General features: G+C 45.8%; 1 protein-coding gene and 1 pseudogene across 10 annotated transcripts in view; one reads left to right on the plus strand and one right to left on the minus strand.

Moving 5' to 3' along the window:
* CEP250 (centrosomal protein 250) overlaps positions 1 to 22,658 on the plus strand; it is a 64,695-nt gene that overhangs the window by 28,002 nt on the left and 14,035 nt on the right. For all 10 annotated transcript variants that reach the window (XM_017886637.1, XM_017886643.1, XM_017886642.1 and 7 more), the window contains 8 exons: positions 11,983 to 12,150; positions 12,559 to 12,693; positions 15,349 to 15,492; positions 16,442 to 16,575; positions 18,512 to 18,650; positions 19,648 to 19,990; positions 20,511 to 20,632; positions 21,959 to 22,079. In XM_017886637.1, the coding sequence (XP_017742126.1) occupies positions 11,983 to 12,150; positions 12,559 to 12,693; positions 15,349 to 15,492; positions 16,442 to 16,575; positions 18,512 to 18,650; positions 19,648 to 19,990; positions 20,511 to 20,632; positions 21,959 to 22,079 (1,306 nt within the window). The remainder of the gene's footprint in view (positions 1 to 11,982; positions 12,151 to 12,558; positions 12,694 to 15,348; positions 15,493 to 16,441; positions 16,576 to 18,511; positions 18,651 to 19,647; positions 19,991 to 20,510; positions 20,633 to 21,958; positions 22,080 to 22,658) is intronic.
* LOC108538473 (peptidyl-prolyl cis-trans isomerase-like 1 pseudogene) lies at positions 6,285 to 6,686 on the minus strand (annotated as a pseudogene).

The raw sequence follows: 22,658 nt of genomic DNA on the forward strand, positions 1-22,658 counted from the left end.
CCTGGTATATAGTGGGCTCTGTATTTGTGTTAGCCATTATTGTTGTTACGTTGGTGTGTACAGAGAATTGAGAGTGGACCCTGGGATTTACGATTATTAAACTGGCCTCAGGATGAAAACTGGGGGGAGGAATATCTTGGGTGCATTCTTGTGCAGTTCAGAACTGTGTTTTGTCTTTTAATTATGTAATTTAGTCCATTTGGTTTTATTGTGATTTTAGTTGTATTTGGATTTATTTATGCCATCTTAGGTTATTTGTCCTACCTTTTTATATCTTTTTTTTTCTCTTGAGACGGAGTATCACTCTGTCCCTCAGGCTGGAGTGCAGTGGTGCGATCTTGGCCCACTGCAACCTCTGCCTCCTGAGTTCAGGTGATTCTCCGGCCTCAGCCTCCTAAGTAGCTGGGATTACAGGTGTGCGCCACCACACCCTGCTAATTTTTATATTTTTAGTAGAGACAGGGTTTCACCATGTTGGCCAGGCTGGTCTCAAACTGACCTCGTGATCCACCTGCCTCGGCCTCCTAAAGCGCAGGGTACAGCCGTTTTTATATCTTTTAGGGAGGGGAAAGTACCTTTCTTAACTTCTTTCAGAGGATTAAGTTGGGTGATTAAGTTGTATTCTTTTCTCACCTCTTTTTTCTCTCTGCAACTGTGGATGATATGTACTTTATTTTAAAAATCCTGTTAGTGGTTACCTTTAATATTTTTAAACATATACTTAATAAAATCTCAAGGTTCAGTAGTTTTACCCTTTTCCTGAATGATACAAGGGTCCTAGAACATTTTACCTGGGCCAGGCACAGTGGCTCACGCCTGTCATCTCAGCACTTTGGGAGGCTGAGGTGGGCAGATTGCTTGAGCCCAGGAGTTTGAGACCAGCCTGGACAACATGGCAAAACCCATTCCCTACAAAAAAAAAAAAAAAAAAAAATACAAAAATTAGCCAGGGATGGTGGTACACACTGTAGTCCCAGCTACTTGGAAGGCTGAGGGGGGAGGATCACTTGAGCCCAGGAGGTTAAGGCTGGGGTGAGCTGAGCATCACTGCATTCCAGCCTGAGCGACAGAGTGAGACCCTGTCTCAAAATTTTACTTGTTTCACTCCTCCCTAATTTATATGCTATTTTGTTCAGTGTGCTCAGTTCTAACTAGTTTAACACCACAAATTATGATTTTTTATTGTTTTATACAGTCAATATTTGTTCAGCTACAACAATGAATTTATACCTTTTCTGTTCACCATTCCTTCTTGCATATCAGACTTTCTATTGAGATTTATTTTTCTTTTGCCTGAAGTAGGATTTTCTTTGGTAAGGGTCTGTTGGTAGTTAATTGTCTGAAGATGTTTCTGTTTTATTTTTATTCTTTTATTGAGGCAGGGTCTCACTCTGTCACCCAGACTGGAGTGCAGTGGTGTGATCATGGCCTACTGCAGCCTCGACCTCCTGGGCTCAGGTGATCCTCCCACCTCAGCCTCCTGGGTAGCTGGGATTATAGGCATATGCCATCATGCCTGGCTAAGTTTTTTTTTGTTTGTTTTTTTGGTAGAGATGGGGTTTCACCATGTTTCCCAGGCTGGTCTCAAACTCCTGGGCTCAAGCGATCCACCCGCCCTTGGCCTCCCAAAGTGTTGGAATTACAGATGTGAGCCACCATGCCCAGCCTACTTTTATTCTTGAAAGATAGTTTCTGGCTTTGTTCAGGGTTAAAAAAATAGATAGATAGATAGATAGATAGATAGATAGATAGATAGATAGATAGATAAATAGATAGATTCACTAAGTAAAAAATTCAGATATAAGTTTCTAGGATGACAATTATTTTCTCTCAACATTGTTGGTATTGAGAAGTTAGCTTTCATTTTAATCATTCCACAATTTCTTGTGTTTATTTATTTATTTATTTATTTTTGAGACAGAGTCTTGCTCTGTCACCCAGGCTGGAGTGCAGTAGTGCAATCTCGGCTCACTGCAACTTCCACCTCCTGAGTTCATGCAGTTATCCTGCCTCAGCCTCTAGAGTAGCTGGGATTACAGGCATGTACCACCATGCCCGGCTAATTTTTTTGTATTTTTAGTAGAGATGGTGTTTCACCGTGTTGCCAGGCTGGTCTCAAACTCCTGGGCTCAAGTGATCCACCTGCCTTGGCCTCCCAAAGTGCTGGGATTAAAGGCGTGAGACCACGCCTAGCAATTTCTTGTGCTTAGATGTGTATTTCTTTTATTTGGTTGGAATTTCTTAGACTTCCTGAAGTTAAGATTTCATGTTGAAACATCAATTCTGGAAAATTCTCATATATTATCTCTTCAATATTATGTCTTTCCTGCTGTCCTACTTTTATTTATTTACTCTTTAAAAAAATTTTTTTTTTCGGCTGGTTGTGGTGGCTCATGTCTGTAATCCCAGCACTTTGGGAGGCTGAGTTGGGCGGATCACCTGAGGTCGGGAGTTCGAGACCAGCCTGACCGACATGGAGAAACCCCATCTCTACTAAATATACAAAATTAGCTGGGTGTGGTAGCACATCCCTGTAATCCTAGCTACTAGGGAGGCTGAGGCAGGAAAATCACTTGAACCTGGGAGGCGGAGGTTGTGATGAGCTGAGATGACGCCATTGCACTCCAGCCTGGACAACAAGAATGAAACTCCATCTCAAAACGAAAAAATTCTTTTTTAATTATTTTTTTAGAGACAGGGTCTTGCCCTGTTACCCAGGCTGGAGTATAGTGGTACAATCATAGCTCACTGCAGCCTCAAACTCCTGAGCTCAAGTGATTCCTCCTGCTGCAGCCTCCAACTAGCTGGAACTACAGGCACGTGCCACCATGCCCAGCTAATTTTTTAATTTTAATTTTATTATTATTATTTTTTTAGAGATGGGGTCTTGCTGTGTTGCCCAGGCTGGTCTCAAACTCCTGGGCTCAAGCTGTCCTCTCGCCTCAGCCTCCCACATAAGCTGGGACGACAGGTGCATGCCACCATAATTCTCTCTTTCTGTACTCTGGTTAGTTGTATGTCAGACCTTTTTACTCTATCCTTCATGTATCTTCACTGCCTCTTGCATTTTACATGTTTACTTTTCTCTTCCTATGCTGTGTTCTGGATTATTTTTTTCAGATCTCTTATCTAGTTACTGATTTTCCTTTTAAGCTGCGTCGAATCTGATGTTTAGTCTATTCACCAAGTTTTAAATTTCACTTTTTAAGTTTTTTTTCTAGACATTCTATTTGGTTATTTTTTCATATCTTCTTGGTCATTTTTTTCAGTCTTTTTTCCCTAATTTGTATTTTCAGTCCCTTCTTTCAAACATGTGAAACATACTTGTGTCCTGTCTAGTAATTGCAATAACTGTTAATTAATGTTTTGGGGTCTGGTTCTGTAATTTGTTGTTTCTGTTGGCTCTTACTCATGGGCTTGTTTCCCTGTGGTTTTGTGATTCTTGACTATGAGCTCATGTTCTTTGGAAATTTTCCTTTTTTTTTGTTTTTTCTTTTCATATTTTCTTTTTTTCCCCCAGAGACCTTTGTTCTGAGGAAGTTTTTCTGTGGGAATCTTTTTAGGCCTGAGGCAAAGGAGTTTTTCCTCAGAGGATTTGTTTGTGCTTCTGTCAGGAAGCTGGAGGACTAGCATCCCAGGACCACCTTATAGTAAATTTTCTGTGTAAAGTTTTTTGACCCACAGTCAGGCTTGTGGTTATTACTTCTCAGAGGAGACTTTTTTCCTACCCTGTATCAAGGTTGAGATAAGCATATTTCCTTGATAATTTCCTTCTATAGAGTTTATTTTGTTTTGTCCCCTCTCCACATCCCTCCAGTTTCTCTTTTTCTCCCTTCCTCCCCATCTCTTCCTTCTTTTTGCCTTTTCCCCCTTAAGCTGAGGTCACTATAGCCCAGAGATAGGCATTTTTTTTTTTCTTTTTAGAGATGGACTATCACTATGTTGCTCAGGCGGATCTTGAGCTCCTGAGCTCAAGGGATCCTCCTGTCTCAGCCTCCTGAATAGCTGGGACCACAGGCACAGTACACCATGTCTGACTTGTTGTTAAGGACTGTATACTAGGCTTTGCAGACCATGCAGTCTCTGTCACAATTACCTAACTTTGCAATTGTAGTGCAAAAGCAGCCATATATAAACAAACGAGCATGACTGTGCTCAAATAAAACTTTATGTATGGATAGTGAAATGTGAATTTCATATAATTTTCACATGTCACAAAACATTATTGTTTTTAACCATTAAAAATGTAAAGGCTGGATGCAGTGGCTCATGCTTATAATCCCACCACTTTGGGAGGCTGAGGCAGGACGATTGGTTGAGACCAACCAGGGCAACATAGCAAGACCCTGTCTCTTTAAAAAAAAAAAAAAAAAAGCCTAAAAGGTAAAGGCTGGGTGCAGTGGCTCACACCTGTAATCCCAGCACTTTGGGAGGCCTAGGCGGGCGGATCACCTGAGGTCAGGAGTTTGAGACCAGTCTGGCCAACATGGTGAAACTCCATCTCTACTAAGAATACAAAAATATTAGTCGGGTGTGGTGGCACATACCTGTAGTCCCAGCTACTTGGGAGGCTGAGGCAGGACAATCGCTTGAACCTGAGAGGTGGAGGTTGCAGTGATCCGAGATTGCACCATTGCACTCCAGCCTGGGCGAGACTCTTGTCTCAAAAAAAAAAAAAGTAAAAACCACTGTTAGCTCACAGCCACAGAGCAACAGGTGGTGAGCCAGATTTGGCCCACATACTATAATTTGTTAACCCCAGTCCAGATTTTTGCTTGTTTGCTTGTTTTGTTTAGAGACAAGACCTTGCTCTGGTCACCCAGGCTAGAGTATACTGGCACAATCATAGCTCACTGCAGCCTCAAACTTCCAGGCTCAAGTGATACTCCTGCCTCAGCCTCCTGAGTAGCTAGAACTACAGGCATCTGCCTGGCCTTTCTTTCTTTCTTTTCTTTTTTTTTTTTATGAGACAAGGTCTTGCTCTGTCACTCAGGCTAGAGTGCAGTGGTACAATCATGGCTCACTACAGCCTCGACCTCATGGGCTCAAGTGATCCTCTCCAGCCTCCTGAGTAGCTGGGACCACAGGCATGAACCACCATGCCTGGCTAATTTTTGTATTTTTTTTTTTTTTTAATAGGTTATGTCATGTTACCCAGGCTGATCTTGAACTCCTGGGCTCAGGTAATCTGCCCACCTTGGCCTCCCAAAGTGCTGGGGATTATAGGCGTGAGCTACCACGCCCAGCCACCTGCCTTATTTTTATTTTTATTTATTTATTTTTTCAACCATCAATGGCATTTTATTTTGGAAGTTTCTATGTATTACATAGGTATTAACTTCCTTCCTCTCCTACTCCTCCCCACAAAATCCAGAAAGTTATTTTTATACATAAACAACTGAACATATAAAAATCTCGGACCTAATTTCTCTAAAGTCTTGGGTTAAAAGAACTTGAGTGGCACTTCTCCTTTCTGAGAGGACTGCTTCTTGAGGATTCATGGTCTGTCCTTTGCTCACTATAGATTTCTCCTCTTCTCTGAAAAAAAGATGGTCAATGCTTCTGCTTCCTTTTAATAAATTTCTTGATTATTATACATTATTATTCCCCACTTGACACCTTCTTAGAAACTTGATTGTTGGATGCATTTTTCATTTGGCAAAAATTCAGTGTGGCTTTGCGTGGGATGTCTGAAGTGTCAGAAACAGCAGTGTTGATGTTCTGGTTTTGAGAGGGAAAATATATATAGAGATGCATACATTCCCTAGAATAACAAATGTATGACTGAAATAGGGTGTGCATAGAGTTAAAAGGGCTGATAGACACTACTTGGTTTGGAATTCTGTGGCTGTCAACAATCAAGGACTGCAGTGTAGGCCAGAATACAAATCTCCTTAGGAAGACGTTTGGTTAGGCAAAACCACTGAGAAATGACAGTGTCTGCTACATTGTTCGAAGTATATCAGAGCAGACATGCACAAGAAGCAGCATTATGAGTCATATGTAGTAAGTAGTCACCTATCGATAAACAGGGGCATTTGTACAAATGCTCTGGCAACCTAGGCACTGGGGGAAGAGAAAAGAAGCATCCTATTAAAATATACTTCCATCTCTAACTCACCCAAGACCCCAGGCCTCCTAAGCTTCATGATTTGCAAAGCCAAAATGAAATTTAGCATTACATGTCATTCTATGTCATCTGGAAGCTGGTCCACTGGGGCCATCTCAGAAGAGCTGCTCAAGAGGGTAGCAAGTCTACCCAGAAGGGTATGCCTTAATGATCTTCACATCATCCACAGGGCAGTCCTGGGAGTTTGTTTGTCGAGCCACTGGGTGGGGGCGAGGGTCACAAAGAACTGGCTACCATGGTGTCTGGCCCCGCATTGGCCATTGCGAGAATTCCAGCCCCCGTGAATTTCAAATCTGGATGAAGTTCATCTTCAGACTGTTTGCCATAGATAGATGCACACCTCGACCTGTCCCTGTTGGGTCACCTCCTTGGATCATGAAGTCTGATAATTTCTGTGGAATTTTCTACTGTTGTAGTAACCTCGACGAGCCAACTCAGCAAAGTTCTTACAGGTCTTTGGAGCATGCTTCCAGTACAGCTCCAGCACAATGATTCCCATGCTGGTCTCCAAGTAAACATTGGGTGGCTACCAGGAATCTGGGGGAATTGCCGCCATAACGAAGCCGGCAGCGGAATGCTTCTCTAGCAATTGCCTTTATTTTTATTTTAAATTCTAAATTACATTTGCATTGGGTGAAAGATAGTGGATTTACTTTTTTTTTTTTTTGGAGATAGAGTCTTGCTCTGTTGCCTAGGCAGTGGTGCTATTTCAGCTCCGCCTCCTGGGTTCAACCAATTCTCATGCTTCAGCCTTCCAAGTAGCTGGGATTACAGGCATGTGCCACTACACCTGGCTAATTTTTGTATTTTTAGTAGAGACTAGGTTTCACCACATCAGCCAGGCTGGTCTTGAACTCCTGACCTTAAGACAAGGTCTTGCTGTCGCCCAGGCTGGAGTGCAGTGGTACAACTCTGGCTTACTGCAGCTTCAAACTCCTGGGTTTAAGCAATCCTTCTGCCTCAGCCTCCAGACTAGCTAGAACTACAGGCATGCACCATCATGCCTGGCTAATTTTTTTTTTTTTTTTTGTAGAGATGTGATCTCGCTTTGTTGCCTAGGCTGGTCTCGAACTCCTAGCTTCGAGCAATCCTCCTGCCCCAGCCTCCCAAAGTGTTGGGATTATAGGTGTGAGCCACCACACCTGGCTTATACCACAAGTCTTGCTTTGCTTTTGGCTTCTGTGGAATTTTTATTATTTTCCTGCTGGTTCTGTGACATTAAAATACATATTTAATATTTTATCCAGCACTTTTTGCTATTTCATAGCTGGAGGGTTCAGAGATCTTGTTTATCAAGTATCTGGAAATGGAAGTTGACTTGTGCTTTATGTGTATTTATAATTTGATTGTTATTATGAGGCAGGCTTGTTGGCAAGATGATAACCAGAAGTTTGCTTATTTTTGGAATTATGTGCCTAGTCTATAGTCGGTGCTTAAAAGTATTTGCTGAATGAACACTATCCAGAAGGCAGTTCCCTAGCAGGAATCAGATGTATACCATGTACTGAAAACTCTGTAAATAAAAGATGCTATGAAACTTCTGAATGGTAAACCAGCTACCTACGTGGCCTTGGTTTCCCTAAAAGGATTGACTATAGTGGCCATATTTGGGTCATGAAAGGGCCTTTTCTCTCTTTTCCTTTTCTCTCATTCAGCTAATCCTCCTGACTTCTGATTGTCCCACTTTACTGTTTCTCTATGATTGAGCAGGGTAACTGCTCTCTTACAACTCTCGACAGCCTGTTAGTTTTAACAGTGACTGCCTTCTCCTGGAATCCTAGCAATTAGAAACACTCTTGGGAGGCCGGGCATGGTGGCTCACACCTGTAATCCCAGCACTTTGGGAGGCCTGGGTGTGTGGATTGCCTGAGGTCAGGAGTTCAAGACCAGTCTGGCCAACATGGTGACACCCTGTCTCTACTAAAAATACAAAAAAATTACCAGGTGTGGTGGTGTGCACCTGTAATCCCAGCTACTTGGGAGGCTGAGGCAGGGGAATTGCTTGAACCAGGGAGGTGGAGGTTGCAGTGAGCCGAGATCACACCACTGCACTCCAGCCTGGGCAAGAGTGAGACTCTGTCTCAAAGAAAAAAAAAAAAGAGAAACACTCTTAGCAGTTGTATTCTTTATTCTTCCATCTACTGCCTGTCTCCCCTTTAAGAGTAATGATATTGGACACTTATTAAGCACTTCTCCATGCTAAGCACCATGCTGAATGCTTTATTCAGACAATAAAGGTGAATAAATGCATAGAGAAGTCACTCAGGTCTGGGCACAGTACCTCACACCTGTAATCCCAACAATTTGGGAGGCCAAGGCGGAAGGATCTCTAAAGGCCAGGAGTTTGAGACCAGCCTGGGCAACATAGCAAGATCCTCATCTCTCAATAAATAAAATATAAAAAGAGAAGTCAGGGTTACATGGCTAATAAGGGGTAGATAAGGGATTCAGGGCCCAAACTCCAAACGATTTCTGCTTTGTCCACCTCTGTAATGTCCCTTCCGAATGGTTGCTTAGCTGCTGTTGTATTCCATCACTTGGCTGCCCATTTATTTTAGATAGATGTAGTTATTAGGAAATTCATGTTGAACCAAAATCTATTACCAGGAACAAATGAGCCTTAGATTTGCTTGAAATACCCCACCAACGTGGTTGCTTTCCTCTAGGCATGTTACAATTTACTCATGTCCCAGTGTGAAGGTGGCACTTTGAACTGGGGAGAATATTCCGTTCATGGTCATACCAGCAATGCTGGACTGTTACTTCCTACACATCACAGAATTAGCTCTTCTTGTAGCTATAACACACTTCTAACTCACATAGAGCAAATAGACCAGTTTTTTTAACACTTGCAACTGCTATTAACATTCATCTTTTTTATGTTTTTACAGTTGGCTTTGGCTTTTTGTAGTCACATACTTTGCCACTGAGCTATACCCTCTGTCTTTGGCTTTTTGAACCAGAGGGTAAAATGATTTGTCATTCATGACTGTCCTGTAACTGTGACATTACACATTGCTGGGTTTTATAAGGAAGAACAAAGGAAGACCTCTTTTTTTCTTTTTATTATTATTCTTTTGAGACACGGTCTCACTCTGTTGCCTGGGCTGGAGTGTAGTGGCGTGATCAGGGCTTACTGCAGCCTCACCCTCAAGGCCCCCCTGGCCTCAAGTGATCCTCCTACCTCAGCCTCCTAAGTAGCTGGGACCACAGGAATGAACCACCACACCCGACTAATTTTTGTATTTTTTTGTAGATAAGGGGTTTCATCATGTTGCCTAGGCTGGTCTCAAACTCTTGGGCTCAAGTGATCATCCTACCTCGGCCTCGGAAAGTGATGGGATAATATGCATGAACTACCATGTCCAGCCAGACCACTGTCAATTGTATGGTCTGGGAAGGCTTCACCAAGGAAGTGTCAGTTTAGCTGTGAGGAATGAGGGAGTGGGGATGGAGAAGGGCTTTCCAGGTAGAAGGAAACATGAGTAAAGGCTTTGAGGCATGAATGTGTTGGCAGGGCGCACTGGCTCACAACTGTAATCCTAGCATTTTGGGAGGCCGAGGCACGCAGATCAGTTGAGGTTAGGAGTTCAAAACCAGCCTGGCCAACATGGTGAAACCCTGTCTCTACTAAAAATACAAAAAAATTATCTGGGAATGGTGGCGGGCACCTGTAATCCCAGCTACTTGGGAGGCTGAAGCAGGAGAATCACTTGAACCTGGGAGGCAGAGGTTGCAGTGAACCAAGATCACACCGCTGCACTCCAGCCTGGGCAACAGAGCTAGAGTTCATCTTAAAAAAAAAAAAAGAAAGTGGGCCAGGTGCGGTGGCTCACGCCTGTAATCCTAGCACTTTGGGAGATCGAAGCGGGCAGATCACGAGGTCAGGAGTTCAAGACCAGCCTGACCAACATGGTGAAACCCTGTCGCTACTAAAAATACAAAAAATTAGCCAGATGTGGTGGCAGGCACCTGTAGTCCCAGCTACTCAGGAGGCTGAGGCAGGAGAATGGTGTGAACCCGGGAGGCGGAGCTTGCAGTGAGCTGAGATTGCGCCACTGCACTCCAGCCTGGGCGACAGAGCACGACTCCGTCTCAAAAAAAAAAAAAAAGAAAAGAAACTGTTTAGTGTGCTCAGGGGCCTACAAGGAGGCAAGTGTGCGTAGCCAAGGTGTAGTGAATGAGGGGGAAAGCTGCACAGGATGACACTTGGAAGGCTGAAACACTAGAGGCATTCCCATTACATGAATAAGCAATGACAAATTTACAAGCATTTTAAAGGAAAAGTTCAGGGAATACTAATGTGATGATGATGCTGGCTGTTGTGTATTGCCCGCTTTCTGTGTGCTAAGCACATTTAAAGTGATTCACATGACTTATCTCCATCCTCAGTACAACCTGAGAAGAATGACACTGTTGTTATCCACATTTTAATAGATGAAGAAACTGAGGCACAGAGATGTTTAGAAATTGAGATCATGCTAGTAGTGGTAGATTAAAGATTTTCGCCAGGCACGGTGGCTCAAGCCTGTAGTCCCAGCACTTTGGGAGGCCAAGGCAGGCAGATCACCTGACCAACATGGAGAAACCCTCTCTCTACTAAAAATACAAAATTAGCCGGACGTGGTGGCGCATGCCTGTAATCCCAGCTACTTGGGAGGCTGAGGCAGGAGATTCGCTTGAACCCAGGATGTGGGGGTTGCAGTGAGCTGAGATTGTGCCATTGCACTCCGGCCTGGGCAACAAGAGCGAAATTCTGTCTCAAAAAAAAAAAAAAAAAGATTTTCACCCAGGCAGCCCAACTCCAGAGCCCTTTACCTCTATCCTGGGCACCTAATAGAGGGTCCTGAACTAGTCAGAGAGCTTGGGAAAGCTTTGGTGGCTGGAGGACCTCTAAGATAAGCAACAGCCCTCTCCTAATGCTCTTATATAATACAGGGAGACATCCTCACTGGGCCAGGCCTGATTCTTCAGGGCCTAACTCTGCAACCCTGAGTAAAGGAGAGCAGGCAGCAGACAGCCAGAATTGGCTAGCTCAGTTCGTTGTTACAACTGTCAACCACGATGTGGCTGCTTTAAAGATAACAAATACGGAGCTGTGTGTGGTGGCGTGCCCCTGTAGTCTTAGCTACTCAGGAGGCTGAGGCAGGAGGATCACTTGAGCCCAGGAGTTCAAGTCCAGCCTAGGCAACATAGTGAGACCCCATCTCTAAAAACAAAAATGCCTAGGCTAGGCGCGGTGGCTCACGCCAGTAATCCCAGCGTGCCCCTGTAGTCTTAGCTACTCAGGAGGCCGAGGCAGGCAGATCACTTGAGGTCAGGAGTTCATGACCAGCCTGGCAACATGGCGAAACCCCATCTTTACTAAAAATACAAAAATTAGCTGGGCATGGTGGGGGGCACTTGTAGTCCCAGCTACTGAGGAGACTGAGATAGGAGAATCACTTGAACCTGAGAGGCGGAGGTTGCAGTGAGCAGAGATGGTGCCACTGCAATCCAGCCTGGGTGACAGGGCAAGACTCCATCTCCAAAAAAAATAAAAAAATAGAAATACATTTTAAAACCCAGATACCTGTAGCATATATAAGGGACAATTGTAGTTTAGAAGGTACTTCCACATGTATTACATCATTTGATTTTTTAAAATTACTCTCATATGGTTGTCATAAAATTTGTTAAGATAGATAAGGCAGGGATTATTAGTCTCGGTTTGCAGATGAGGAAACAGGCTTAGAGAGGTACCAAGGTCACCCAGCTAGTGAGTAGTAGAAAGACTTTGTTTTTCCAATCCAGTTCTCCTGCCTCCTCTCCTCACCCATTTGGTTCTTACGGTGTTTCCTTCATGTGACCAGGAGAAGGAGCGCTCCTGGCACCAGCAGGAGCTGGCAAAGGCTCTGGAGAGCTTAGAGAGGGAAAAAATGGAGCTGGAAATGAGGCTAAAGGAGCAGCAGACAGAAATGGAGGCCATCCAGGCCCAGAGGGAAGAAGAACGAACCCAGGCAGAGAGTGCCCTGTGCCAGGTGAGAAGCTAGGAGGATTGAAGCTGCCCGTCCAATCAGTGATCTCCTTACCTTTGACCACCTCCTTTTCCACTCCCAAGAGTAGTGCTGCAGAGGGGCTTCCAGAAGAGAGCGTAGCTACCCACTCTGCTACCAGTGATCAGGGTGGTCCACACCGTTAGCCACAGTTCCGGCAGTATTTCATACTTCCTGAGGGAGGGCTGATATGTACCACATCCTGTCAGCTTGCAAACCAGTGGTAATCTTTGCACTTCCTTGTTCTGAACCCATGGGTTGAGACCTTCCTTTGTCCTCAGCCCCTTCTCATTTGCTAGAAGAGCCCTAGAGCAGCTGGGATGTGCTCGTGGCCTCACTGGTGAGCATGGTAACCCTGAGCCCACAAGCCCTTACCCTCCTACCCCTCCACAGATGCGGCTGGAAACAGAGAAGGAGAGAGTATCCCTCCTGGAGACACTGCTGCAGACCCAGAAGGAGCTAGCAGATGCCAGCCAACAACTGGAACGGCTGAGGCAGGACATGAAAGTCCAGAAGTTAAAGGAGCAGGTATGGAGGGTGGACTCGGGAGTAGGGGAGAAAGGGGCACTCATTTACCCATTCAACCACAAAGAGTTCTTGGGCACTTCTTATGTGCCAGGCCCTGTGCTAAGTGCTGACACATGACAAGTACATAAAGGTATGGCACAGGCCGGGTGGGGTAGATCACACCTGTAATCCCAGCACTTTGGCAGTCCAAGGCGGGTGGATCACCTAAGGTCTGGAGACCAGCCTGGGCAACATGGTGAAACCTCATCTCTACTGAAAATACAAAAATTAGCCTGGTATGGTGGCAGGCACCTGTAATCCCAGCACATTGGGAGGCCGAGGCAGGCAGATCAATTAAGGTTGGGAGTTCGAGACCAGCCTGGCCAACCTGGTGAAACCCCATCTCTACAAAAATACAAAAATTAGCTGGGCATGGTGGCATTTGCCTATAATCCCAGCTGCTTGGAAGGCTGAGGCAGGAGAATTGCTTGAACCCAGGAGGTGGAGGTTGCAGTGAGCCAAGGTCACACCACTGCACTCCAGCCTGGGTGACAGAGCAAGACTCAAAAAAGAAAAAAAAAAAAAGGTGTGGCACAGCAGTCAGTATGACAGACATTGCCCCTGCCCTCAAGGAACATACATTCCTGTGGCAGAGATGGATGACAAATGAGCAGACACAAAGCAAATGAGATTATTACAGTTTGTAATAAGTGCTGTAAAGGAAATAGAGTGATACAACTGAGAGTGATTCAAAGGAGGTCACTTTGCACTTAGTGGTCAGGGAAGGCCTCACTGAGAAAGTAACATCTGAGCTGAGACTTGAAGGTTAAAAACAAACCAGCTCTGGCTGGGCGCAGTGGCTCACGCCTGTAATCCCAGCACTTTGGGAGGCCGAGGCGGGCAGATCTTGAGGTCAGGAGATCGAGACCATCCTGACTAACACAGTGAAACCCCTTCTCTACTAAAAATAAAAAAAAATTAGCCGGGCGTGTTGGCGGTCCCCTGTAGTCCCAGCTACTCGGGAGGCTGAGGCAGGAGAATGGCGTGAACCTGGGAGGTGGAGATTGCAGTGAGCCGAGATCACGCCACTGCACTCCAGCCTGGGTGACAGAGCGAGACTCAAAAAAATATATATGTATGTATGTGTATATATAGGTATATATGTGTATATATGTGTGTATATATAGGTATATATGTGTATATATATGTGTGTATATGTATATGTGTGTGTTTGTGTATGCATTTTGATATTCTGGCCTTAATTTAATGCCATCCAATTGCAAGTGTAATCTCCTTATAGCCTAGAGCATACTAGTATTTGTAGATATAATTAATAATATGTTGAAGCAAACAAAAGATCTCTGATCTCTCATTGCTGCCTGTGAAATATNAAAAAAAAACAGCTCCATGATACAACATAGGTGAACCTTGAAAATATCAGGTTAAGTGGAAGAGCCCATCACAAGAGGCCATATGTTATATATGATATGATTCCATTTATATGAAGCACCAAGAATAGGCAACTCTATAGAGGCAGAAAGCAGATTTACGGTGGGGAGTGGGGTGGGGAATGGGGAGTGACAGTGAATGGGCATGGTTTTTATTTTGGGATTGATGGAAATGTTCTAAACTTGATTGCAGTGATAGTTGCACAACTCTGAATATCCTAAAACCTACTACATTGTATATGTTAAATGAGTGAATTGTATGGTATATGAATTATATCTCAAGCCATGTAAAAGAAATGCCTGGCATGGGAAGAACACTTTAGGCAGAGGAAACACCTGTCACAAGGGCCCTGTGACACAGAAGAGGGCTTGGGAGGTTCAAGGACAAAAAGGAGATAGTGTGGCTCCAGCTTGATAAACTCAGGGGCGAGTGGAGTGGTAGCCAGAAACCCTTTGTCAGCCATTGTAGGAGCTTGGATTTTGTTCTAAGGGCAGTGGGAAACTGTTGGGTGGTATGTATGTATGTATTTATGTATTTGGGACTGAGTCTTGCTCTGTCACCCAGGCTAGAGTACGGTGGCACCATCTCAGCTCACTACAACCTCCGCCTCCCAGGTTCAAGCAATTCTTGTGCCTCAGCCTCCCAAGTAGCTGGGATTACAGATGCCCGCCACCATGCCTGGCTAATTTTTGTATTTTTAGTGAAGAAAGGGTTTCACCATGTTGGCCAGGCTGGTCTCAAACTCCTGACCTCAAGTGATCCACCCACCTCGGTTTCCCAAAGTGTTGGGATTACAGGTGTGAGCCACCGCGCCTGGCCAGTTGGGTGGTATTTAAAAAGCAGGGGTGGGATATGATTTATTTGTATATACATATATACATGCATATACATATATGTGTACGTATTTTTAAATACTTTAGCTGCTGAGTAGAGAATAGTGTGTGTGTGTTTTTAGGGGATCATGACATCAAGTGGAAGTAGGGATACAGTTAGAAGACTGTTGCCATGGTCTGGGTGAGAGACTATTACCAACTCGTGGATCCTGACCAAGAAACCTGGGTGAGCCAGTGCACTTTGTTAGGGAGGAGAGGGACTAGGAAGTGAGATGGTGAGGTGGAAACAATGTGGATTGCTGCTCCTGCCTCAGCTTTTGCCACCCCACCAGAAAAAAACAGTATTTATACAACACAGATTTCCTTTACTCACTGATGTCTTATCCCTCTTCAGGAGACCACTGGAATGCTACAGACCCAGCTCCAGGAGGCTCAGCGGGAGCTGAAGGAGGCAACCCGGCAGCACAGAGATGACCTTGCTGCCCTCCAAGAAGAGAGCAGCTCCCTGCTGCAGGATAAGATGGACCTGCAGAAGCAGGTCCCCTCCTCCTCCCCACCCAGTCCCATGGTCCTTCCCCAACACAGCCAGGCCTTCCCACTTCCTTCTGCAGGACAGGGAGAACCTTGGCCCTGCTGCCCGGTTTGGGAAGGTAGATGGGTGGGCCACAGTACTGAGTGGAAAATTAGAGGGTGCTCAGAGTTGAGCGTGTGCCTCTCAGAGCCCTGGGAGAGTGAGTGACCTCTTTCTCTGTAATGGTCGCAGAGCTTGTATTTTCCCTGGCTGTCTTAGTTTCAATTGTTCTTTCCGTCCTTGCCATAAATCTAATATCTTTACATACTAGGTTGCTTCTCAGAATCCTATATCAAATGATGTTCTGACTTTTCATTTTTGAAAAAGCAATCACAATTCATGTTTTGACTTTGGGAGTAGTTATAGTCAGCCTTTTTTTCCTTATTTTTGGTGGGGGAGACAGGGTCTCACTATGTCACCCAGGCTGAAGTGCAAATCACAGCTCACTGCAGTCTTGACTTCCCAAGCTCAAGCAATTCTCCCACCTCAGCCCCCTGAGTAGCTGGGACTACAGATGCGTGCCATCACACCTGGCTAATTTTTAAATTTTTATAGAGACAGGGTCTCACTATGTTGCCCAGGCTGATCTCAAACTCCTGGTCTCAAGCAGTCTGCCCGCCTGGGCCTCCCAAAGTGTTGAGATTACAGGTGTGATTCACTGCACCTGGCCCAGCAAAGATTTTTATTTGTGCCTGCCTCTATGCAGCATATGTGAGGCTGGGAGGCAGATGACCATGCCGAATTGTATTGAGGAAGGGGGTGGTTAAGAACAATGTGTAGGGATTGGTGGAACTGCCAGAGCATTGGAAATGGCCACTGACTATGGTAAACCTCGAAGGACCCTGAAGCCCTAGGTGAGGAGCATCTTCCCACCGGCCCCCCCCCCATCTTGGTCTTCATGCCCTTAACTTTCCAGGTGGAGGACTTGAAGTCTCAGCTGGTGGCCCAGGATGACTCCCAGAGGCTGGTGGAGCAAGAGGTTCAGGAGAAGCTGAGAGAGACCCAGGAGTATAACCGAATTCAGAAGGAACTGGAGAGAGAGAAGGCCAGGTAGGCTAGATAGGCCATAGACGTGGCTTTTGTCTGTCTGGCTGCCATGGTCACTGTGATATTGAGAGTTGTTTGCTCAGGCCACCTTGCCTTCTATGTCTACAACTCTGGGATGTACATGTAGCCATGTGGAGAGGACATGGTTCCTGTCTTAAAAGGTTCCTTCATTTATTTAGTAAATATTTCAAGAACACCCATTATGCACCAGGCACTGTGCCTGGGGATACAGTGATACCCTGCCCCGACAGAATTTATAGTTTTGTGGGAAAGACATTAATCAAATAATAACTCAAATTATTACAGATTATGACACATGGAGGAAACAGGGTGAGAGAGAAGAGACCTACTTTAGAACCGTTGTTAGGGAAGGCCTTTCTCAGGAAGTTGGATTTAAACTGAGCACTCATCATGAAGTGGAGCTACCCATGTAAGAGGGTAGGGGGGAGTTCTATTCTGTAAAAGGAGAAATCATGTGCAAAGGCCATGAGGCAGATAAAAGTTTACAGTGTTTGGTGGAACTGAAAGAGTGGTCGGAGCCTGATTGGATTGTGATTGGAGCTTGGTGAATGAGGAGAGTGGCATGAGCTGGGCAGGTCCACAGCATTCAGGATTTGGTAGGTCACAGCAAGGAGTTCGTAGTTTGAGTTTCATAGGAAACCTCTGGAGAATTTTAAGCAGGGAAATTGATATAATCCAACTTAATGATGTATTTGAAGGGATTATAATGACATGAGACATCAGGAGTGACAGAAGACCATTCAGAGTAAAGAGCAGCTTGTATTCTTAGTGCTGCGGGAATTTGAGAAGGGGATGGGCTGGATGCGGTGTCCCACGACTGTAATCCCAGCACTTTGGGAGGCTAAGGCGGGCAGATCTCTTGAGGTCAGGAATTCAAGACCAGCCTGGCCAACATGTCTACTAAAAATACCAAAAAAATTAGCTGGGCGTGGTGGTGGGTGCCTGTAATACCAGCTACTTGGAAGGCTGAGGCAGGAGAATTGCTTGAACCAGGAGGCGGAGGTTGCAGTGAGCTGAGATCACGCCACTGCACTCCCGCCTCAGTGACAGAACGAGACTCCGTCTCAAAACAAAACAAAACAAAACAAAAACACTGAGTTTGAGAAGGGACAAATCATTCTGGTGATGAAACTAGAGGCAGGAAGACAAGTTAGGCTGGTACAGTCGTCCTGATGATCCTAAAGCTAAACCAAGGTAGGGTAGTGGGGAAGAGGAGGAGAAAAAAGGAGAAGAGGTTTAAAGGATGTTAAGGGAGTTAGAAGCAATTGTATATAATCATAGATTGCATATAGGTAGGTTGAAGGGAGAACCCTGGAGTGGTCAAGGTTCTATGTTGGGACACTGTGTGGATGGAAGTGCCATTCACTGAGCTAGGGAACGTAGTAGGAGATGATTGGGTGAGCAGGGGAGGAGAGGAGAGGGACGGGGAAGATTTGGACATGTTGAACGTGAGGTACTAATATAAGGTATATGTGAAATTTGCCAGAGAAGAATAACTGTAAGGTTGAATAGCTGGGTGTGGTGGCCCATGCCTGCAATCCCAGCTACTCGGGAGGCTGAGGCACGAGAATCACTTGAACGCAGGAGGCAGAGGCTGCAGTGAGCTGAGATCGTGTCACTGCACCCCAGCCTGGGTAACAGAGCAAGACTCTGTCTCAAAAACAACAACAACAACAACAGCAACAACAACAACAACAAAAACCTGTGAGGTTGAAATGGGGCATCATCTGCAGGAAGTACCTAGGAGCACTTATTATAGTAAGTGCTCAGTAAATGATAGCTCTTATTGTTACATCATAAACATTATCATTACTATTTCTATTTTGATTATTAATGCTATCTTTAGAATACTCCGATGAGAAGGTAATTTTTCATTCCCTAAGAGAATGGCCCAGCACTCTGACCCCTCTCTTTTTAGTCTGACTCTGTCACTGATGGAAAAGGAACAGAGACTCCTTGTTCTACAAGAAGCTGACTCTATTCGACAACAAGAGCTGAGCGCCCTGCGCCAGGACATGCAGGAGGCCCAGGGAGAACAGAAAGAGCTCAGTGCCCAGGTACTTCCCACTCTGGTTATGAGCCCTGCGTCCCTGGCAGAAGCCTGATCCTGAAGCGGTGGATTGATTGCTCTGAGTCCACTCATGGAGAGGACCCATCTATTTTTCCTGATTACAGGATAGGCTGGTGCCTCAGTACCCCTACAGGAGGGGGAAGCCAGGACTAGAGAAGGCGGGGGCTTGGGAACCTGACCCAGAGATGGGCATGGCTCCGATGGGAAACCTGATAGCCCAGAGCAAAGTGCACACAAGGGTGGAGCCCACACAGGCCTGATTCCAACACAGCCACTTCCAACTGTGCTGGGTCTGGTTGGCAAGATGTAGCAGGGAGAATGAGCAACCAGAAATACTCCAGATCACGCAGGCAGCAGCAAGACTTCCAGGGACTCAGTCTGCCCACATCAGAACCCCAGATGTTGTATACAGAGGAAAGATGGATCTAGGAGGGAAAGAAGAGCCAGATGGTGGATTGCAGGGGTTAAGGGCACACAGGTTTGGCCGTTCAACAGTCTTGAGTTTGAACGTAAGCTGTACCACTTTCTAATTGTGTGAACGTCAGCTTCTTCATCGATAAAACAAGGGTGATAATTCTTGTTCCTAATTCCTATAACCATTATAGGAGTATATAAAGTGTCAGGAACACAATAAGCATTCAGTACATGGTAGCAATATTATTGTGACTGGTCTTACTAGGCGCAGCGTCGGGGTTTCATGGCAGAGTTCTGATCATAGCAGGGAGCCAGCAAGCCAGGGAGCCAGGGCTGAAACCCATTAGCATAGCAGCTTGGGCCCAGGTGTTCAGTACTCGGCAGGCGGCCAGGTGTTAAATCTAGGGTAACACTCATTTCAGAGCCCCTCTACCTACCTGAGAGCTGAGCTGAAATCCTCCCAGCCCTGATCAGGGTTTGTAAAAGGATTGAGTGGGGTCTGGCCTGGGACGGCCTGAAGAGAGGATATCCACTTCCCGCTTATAGTATGTACAATTCCTCCTTGGCAGATGGAATTTCTAAGGCAAGAGGTGAAGGAAAAGGAGGCTGACTTTCTGGCCCAGGAAACACAGCTGCTGGAGGAGCTGGGGGCCTCTCGTATCACGGAGCAGCAGCTGCGAGCTTCCTTGTGGGCCCAGGAAGCCAAGGCAGCCCAACTACAGCTGCGACTGCGCAGCACAGAGAGCCAGCTAGAAGCATTGGCCACAGAGCAGCAGCCCGGGAACCAGGCCCAGGCCCAGCTGGCCAGCCTCTACTCTGTCCTGCAGCAGGCCCTGGGGTCTGTTTGTGAGAGCAGGCCTGAGTTGAGTGGTGGGGGAGACTCTGCTCCTTCCCTCTGGGGCCTTGAGCCAGGTGAGACAGCCACTCCAGAACTAGGTCCTTTGGGCCAAAGCCAGGCCTGGCTCCCAGGGGAAAGGGAGAGGAATGCTATTTGTTAGGCCATATTGCTTCGGGGTTAAGATTACATACTTGGGAATTAATTCTGAGTTTAAGCCCCAGCTCTACTGTTTGCTAGCCATGTGTCTTTGGGCAAGTCACCTATCTCAGCTTGATTTTCCTCAACTACAAAGTAAGGATGTTAAAAGTACTTACCTTATAATTTCATCAAGGAGTTATGAGGTTGCAGATGTGAATCGCTTACACGGTTCCTGGCACTTATTAAGTGCGTAATAAGCGATAGCTGGCGTTATCTAGCACCCACCATAGTGCCTGGCCCATACTTACGGAGAAAATATGTGATGAACGAACTGCTGAGAAGGGGTTCTTTGTGGAGAGGAGGGACCAGTGGGAAGGCCAGGGCTGTGTTTGGGGAGGTCTGGCTGTTTCTTTTCAAAGTGGCAGCTAGGTGAGGAGGTTTTCCTCTTTTTTTCAGACCAGAATGGAGCTAGGAGCCTTTTTAAGAGAGGGCCCCTGCTGACTGCTCTCTCCGCTGAGGCAGTAGCATCTGCCCTCCACAAGCTTCATCAAGACCTGTGGAAGACTCAACAGACCCGGGTATGTTTCTCTGCTCCCCTTTCCTGAACTCTTTACATCCCTCGAAAAGCATGAGGCAAAGATGTATGAAGCAGTTTGACCTGTTTTATTCCTGAGATCAAGTTGGGATGAGTTTCACCTCTATCACTTACCACCTGGCAACTACAAATGAAGCATTTGGAGTTCCTGGGCCTTGTTTTCCCTTGCAGAGTAGGGCAGATAGTGCCTGCTCAGGGTTTTGAGGATTAGATGAGTTAGGATCTTGAATGAGCCCTGTAAACCAAAAAACCCTGGGTAGGCCAGGCACGGTGGCTCACACCTGTAATCCCAGTACTTTGGGAGGTTGAGACATGCAGATCACCTGAGGTCAGGAGTTCGCAATCAGCCTGGCCAACATGCTGAAACCCCCATCTCTACTAAAAATACAAAAATTAGCCAGGGGTGGTGATGGGCGCCTGTAATCCCAGCTACTTTGGAGGCTGAGGAGGAGAATCACTTGAACCCGGGAGGTGGAGGTTGCAGTGAGCCAAGATTGTGCCATTGCACTACAGGCTGGGTAACAAAAGTGAAACTCCATCTCAGAAAAAAAAAACCCTGGGCAGATGTGTGATGTGTGGTATTGTTTTGCATCGTTTTCCACTCAGCCGTGAATATATTCTTGGTACCTAGACTTCCAAGAGAAACCCTAGAAATCGATGACCACTGAGATTTGAGGTTGGCATTTATAGGCGCGTTCAAGGCCTAGGTCTGAAAGATCTCATAAATTCCACCTCACAGTGAACCTATCAATCAATACAAATTGAGTGCACCATCTATATGTCAGCCACTCTAAGCTGGGGATACGGAAGGGAGAAAGACCTGATCTCTGCCTAAAGAAGGCTTGTGACATGGTGGAGGAAGCAAACTGCATTCTACTGGAAAGTAGAACTGAGAGAATTAATTGGATCAGTAACAGATGCAAGTGATGTACTGTTGGAACTAGGAGGAAGGGGCAATTCATCCTGACTTGGGAAGGGTTAGAAGGAAAGAAGAGATGACCTTTGGGCTAAGCTTTGAAGTAGGAGTGTTGAGAGGGAAGGGGTGACCCCTGGGCTAACTTTGAGCAGGAGCTCTGTTTCAAAAGAGATAGGTCAGAAGGGGATTCTCACTCCATCCAAGTGGAGCAGAGCCTGTCATCACTTCAGGGAGCTAAATGCACATGTGTTCAGAGGAAGTAACCCAGCAATCTGGGAGTAGGTCCACAATGGCAGCCCACCACAGAGGCTGAGAATGAGGAGAGAGCTTGAGCCCTGCATTGCTTTGTGGAAGATGAGGAACTCATGTTTAGCCACGCCCTTCCTTTCCCAGGATGTTCTGAGGGATCAGGTCCAGAAACTGGAAGAGCGTCTAACTGATGCTGAGGCTGAGAAGAGCCAGGTCCACACAGAGTTGCAGGATCTGCAGAGACAGCTCTCCCAGAATCAGGAAGGTGAGAAGCTCAAGACAGGCAGGGAGATTTAGAGGGAGGAGAAGGGATAGGTCGGGAGCCCAGAAGTGGCAGGCACAGGCCTAGCAGCTACTCTGTTTATTTTATTTTATTTTATTTTATTTTGAGATGGCATCTCACTCTGTCACCCAGGCTAGAGTGCAATGTCACTTCTACCTCTGCCTTCCAAGTAGCTAGGATTACAGGCACACACCACCAAGCCTGGCTAATTTTTTTGTATTTTTAGTAAAGATGGGGTTTCACCATGTTGACCAGGCTGGTCTTGAACTCCAGGCCTCAAGTGATCCGCCTGCCTCGACCTCCCAAGGTGCTGGGATTACAGGCGTGCGCCACCGTGCCCATCTGCACTCCATTATTTACCCAGAACTGTGAGATGATATCTAAAGGCACTTTCAAAGCGGTGCTGACCCCCTTGAACTATTTTTTCTACTTTGCTTGGCCTTTGAGGCCCATCCTGGAAGAAGAGATTAGGAGGAACAGATTTGGTGAACTGAAAGAAGGAAATGGCTGGGCTCCCATTTTCTGTCTCTAGATTTTTTTTTTTTTTTTTTTTTTTTTTTT

This window comes from Rhinopithecus bieti, unplaced genomic scaffold (genome assembly GCF_001698545.2).
Source record: "Rhinopithecus bieti isolate Rb0 unplaced genomic scaffold, ASM169854v2 scaffold_15197, whole genome shotgun sequence".
Taxonomy (NCBI): Eukaryota; Metazoa; Chordata; class Mammalia; order Primates; family Cercopithecidae; genus Rhinopithecus; species Rhinopithecus bieti.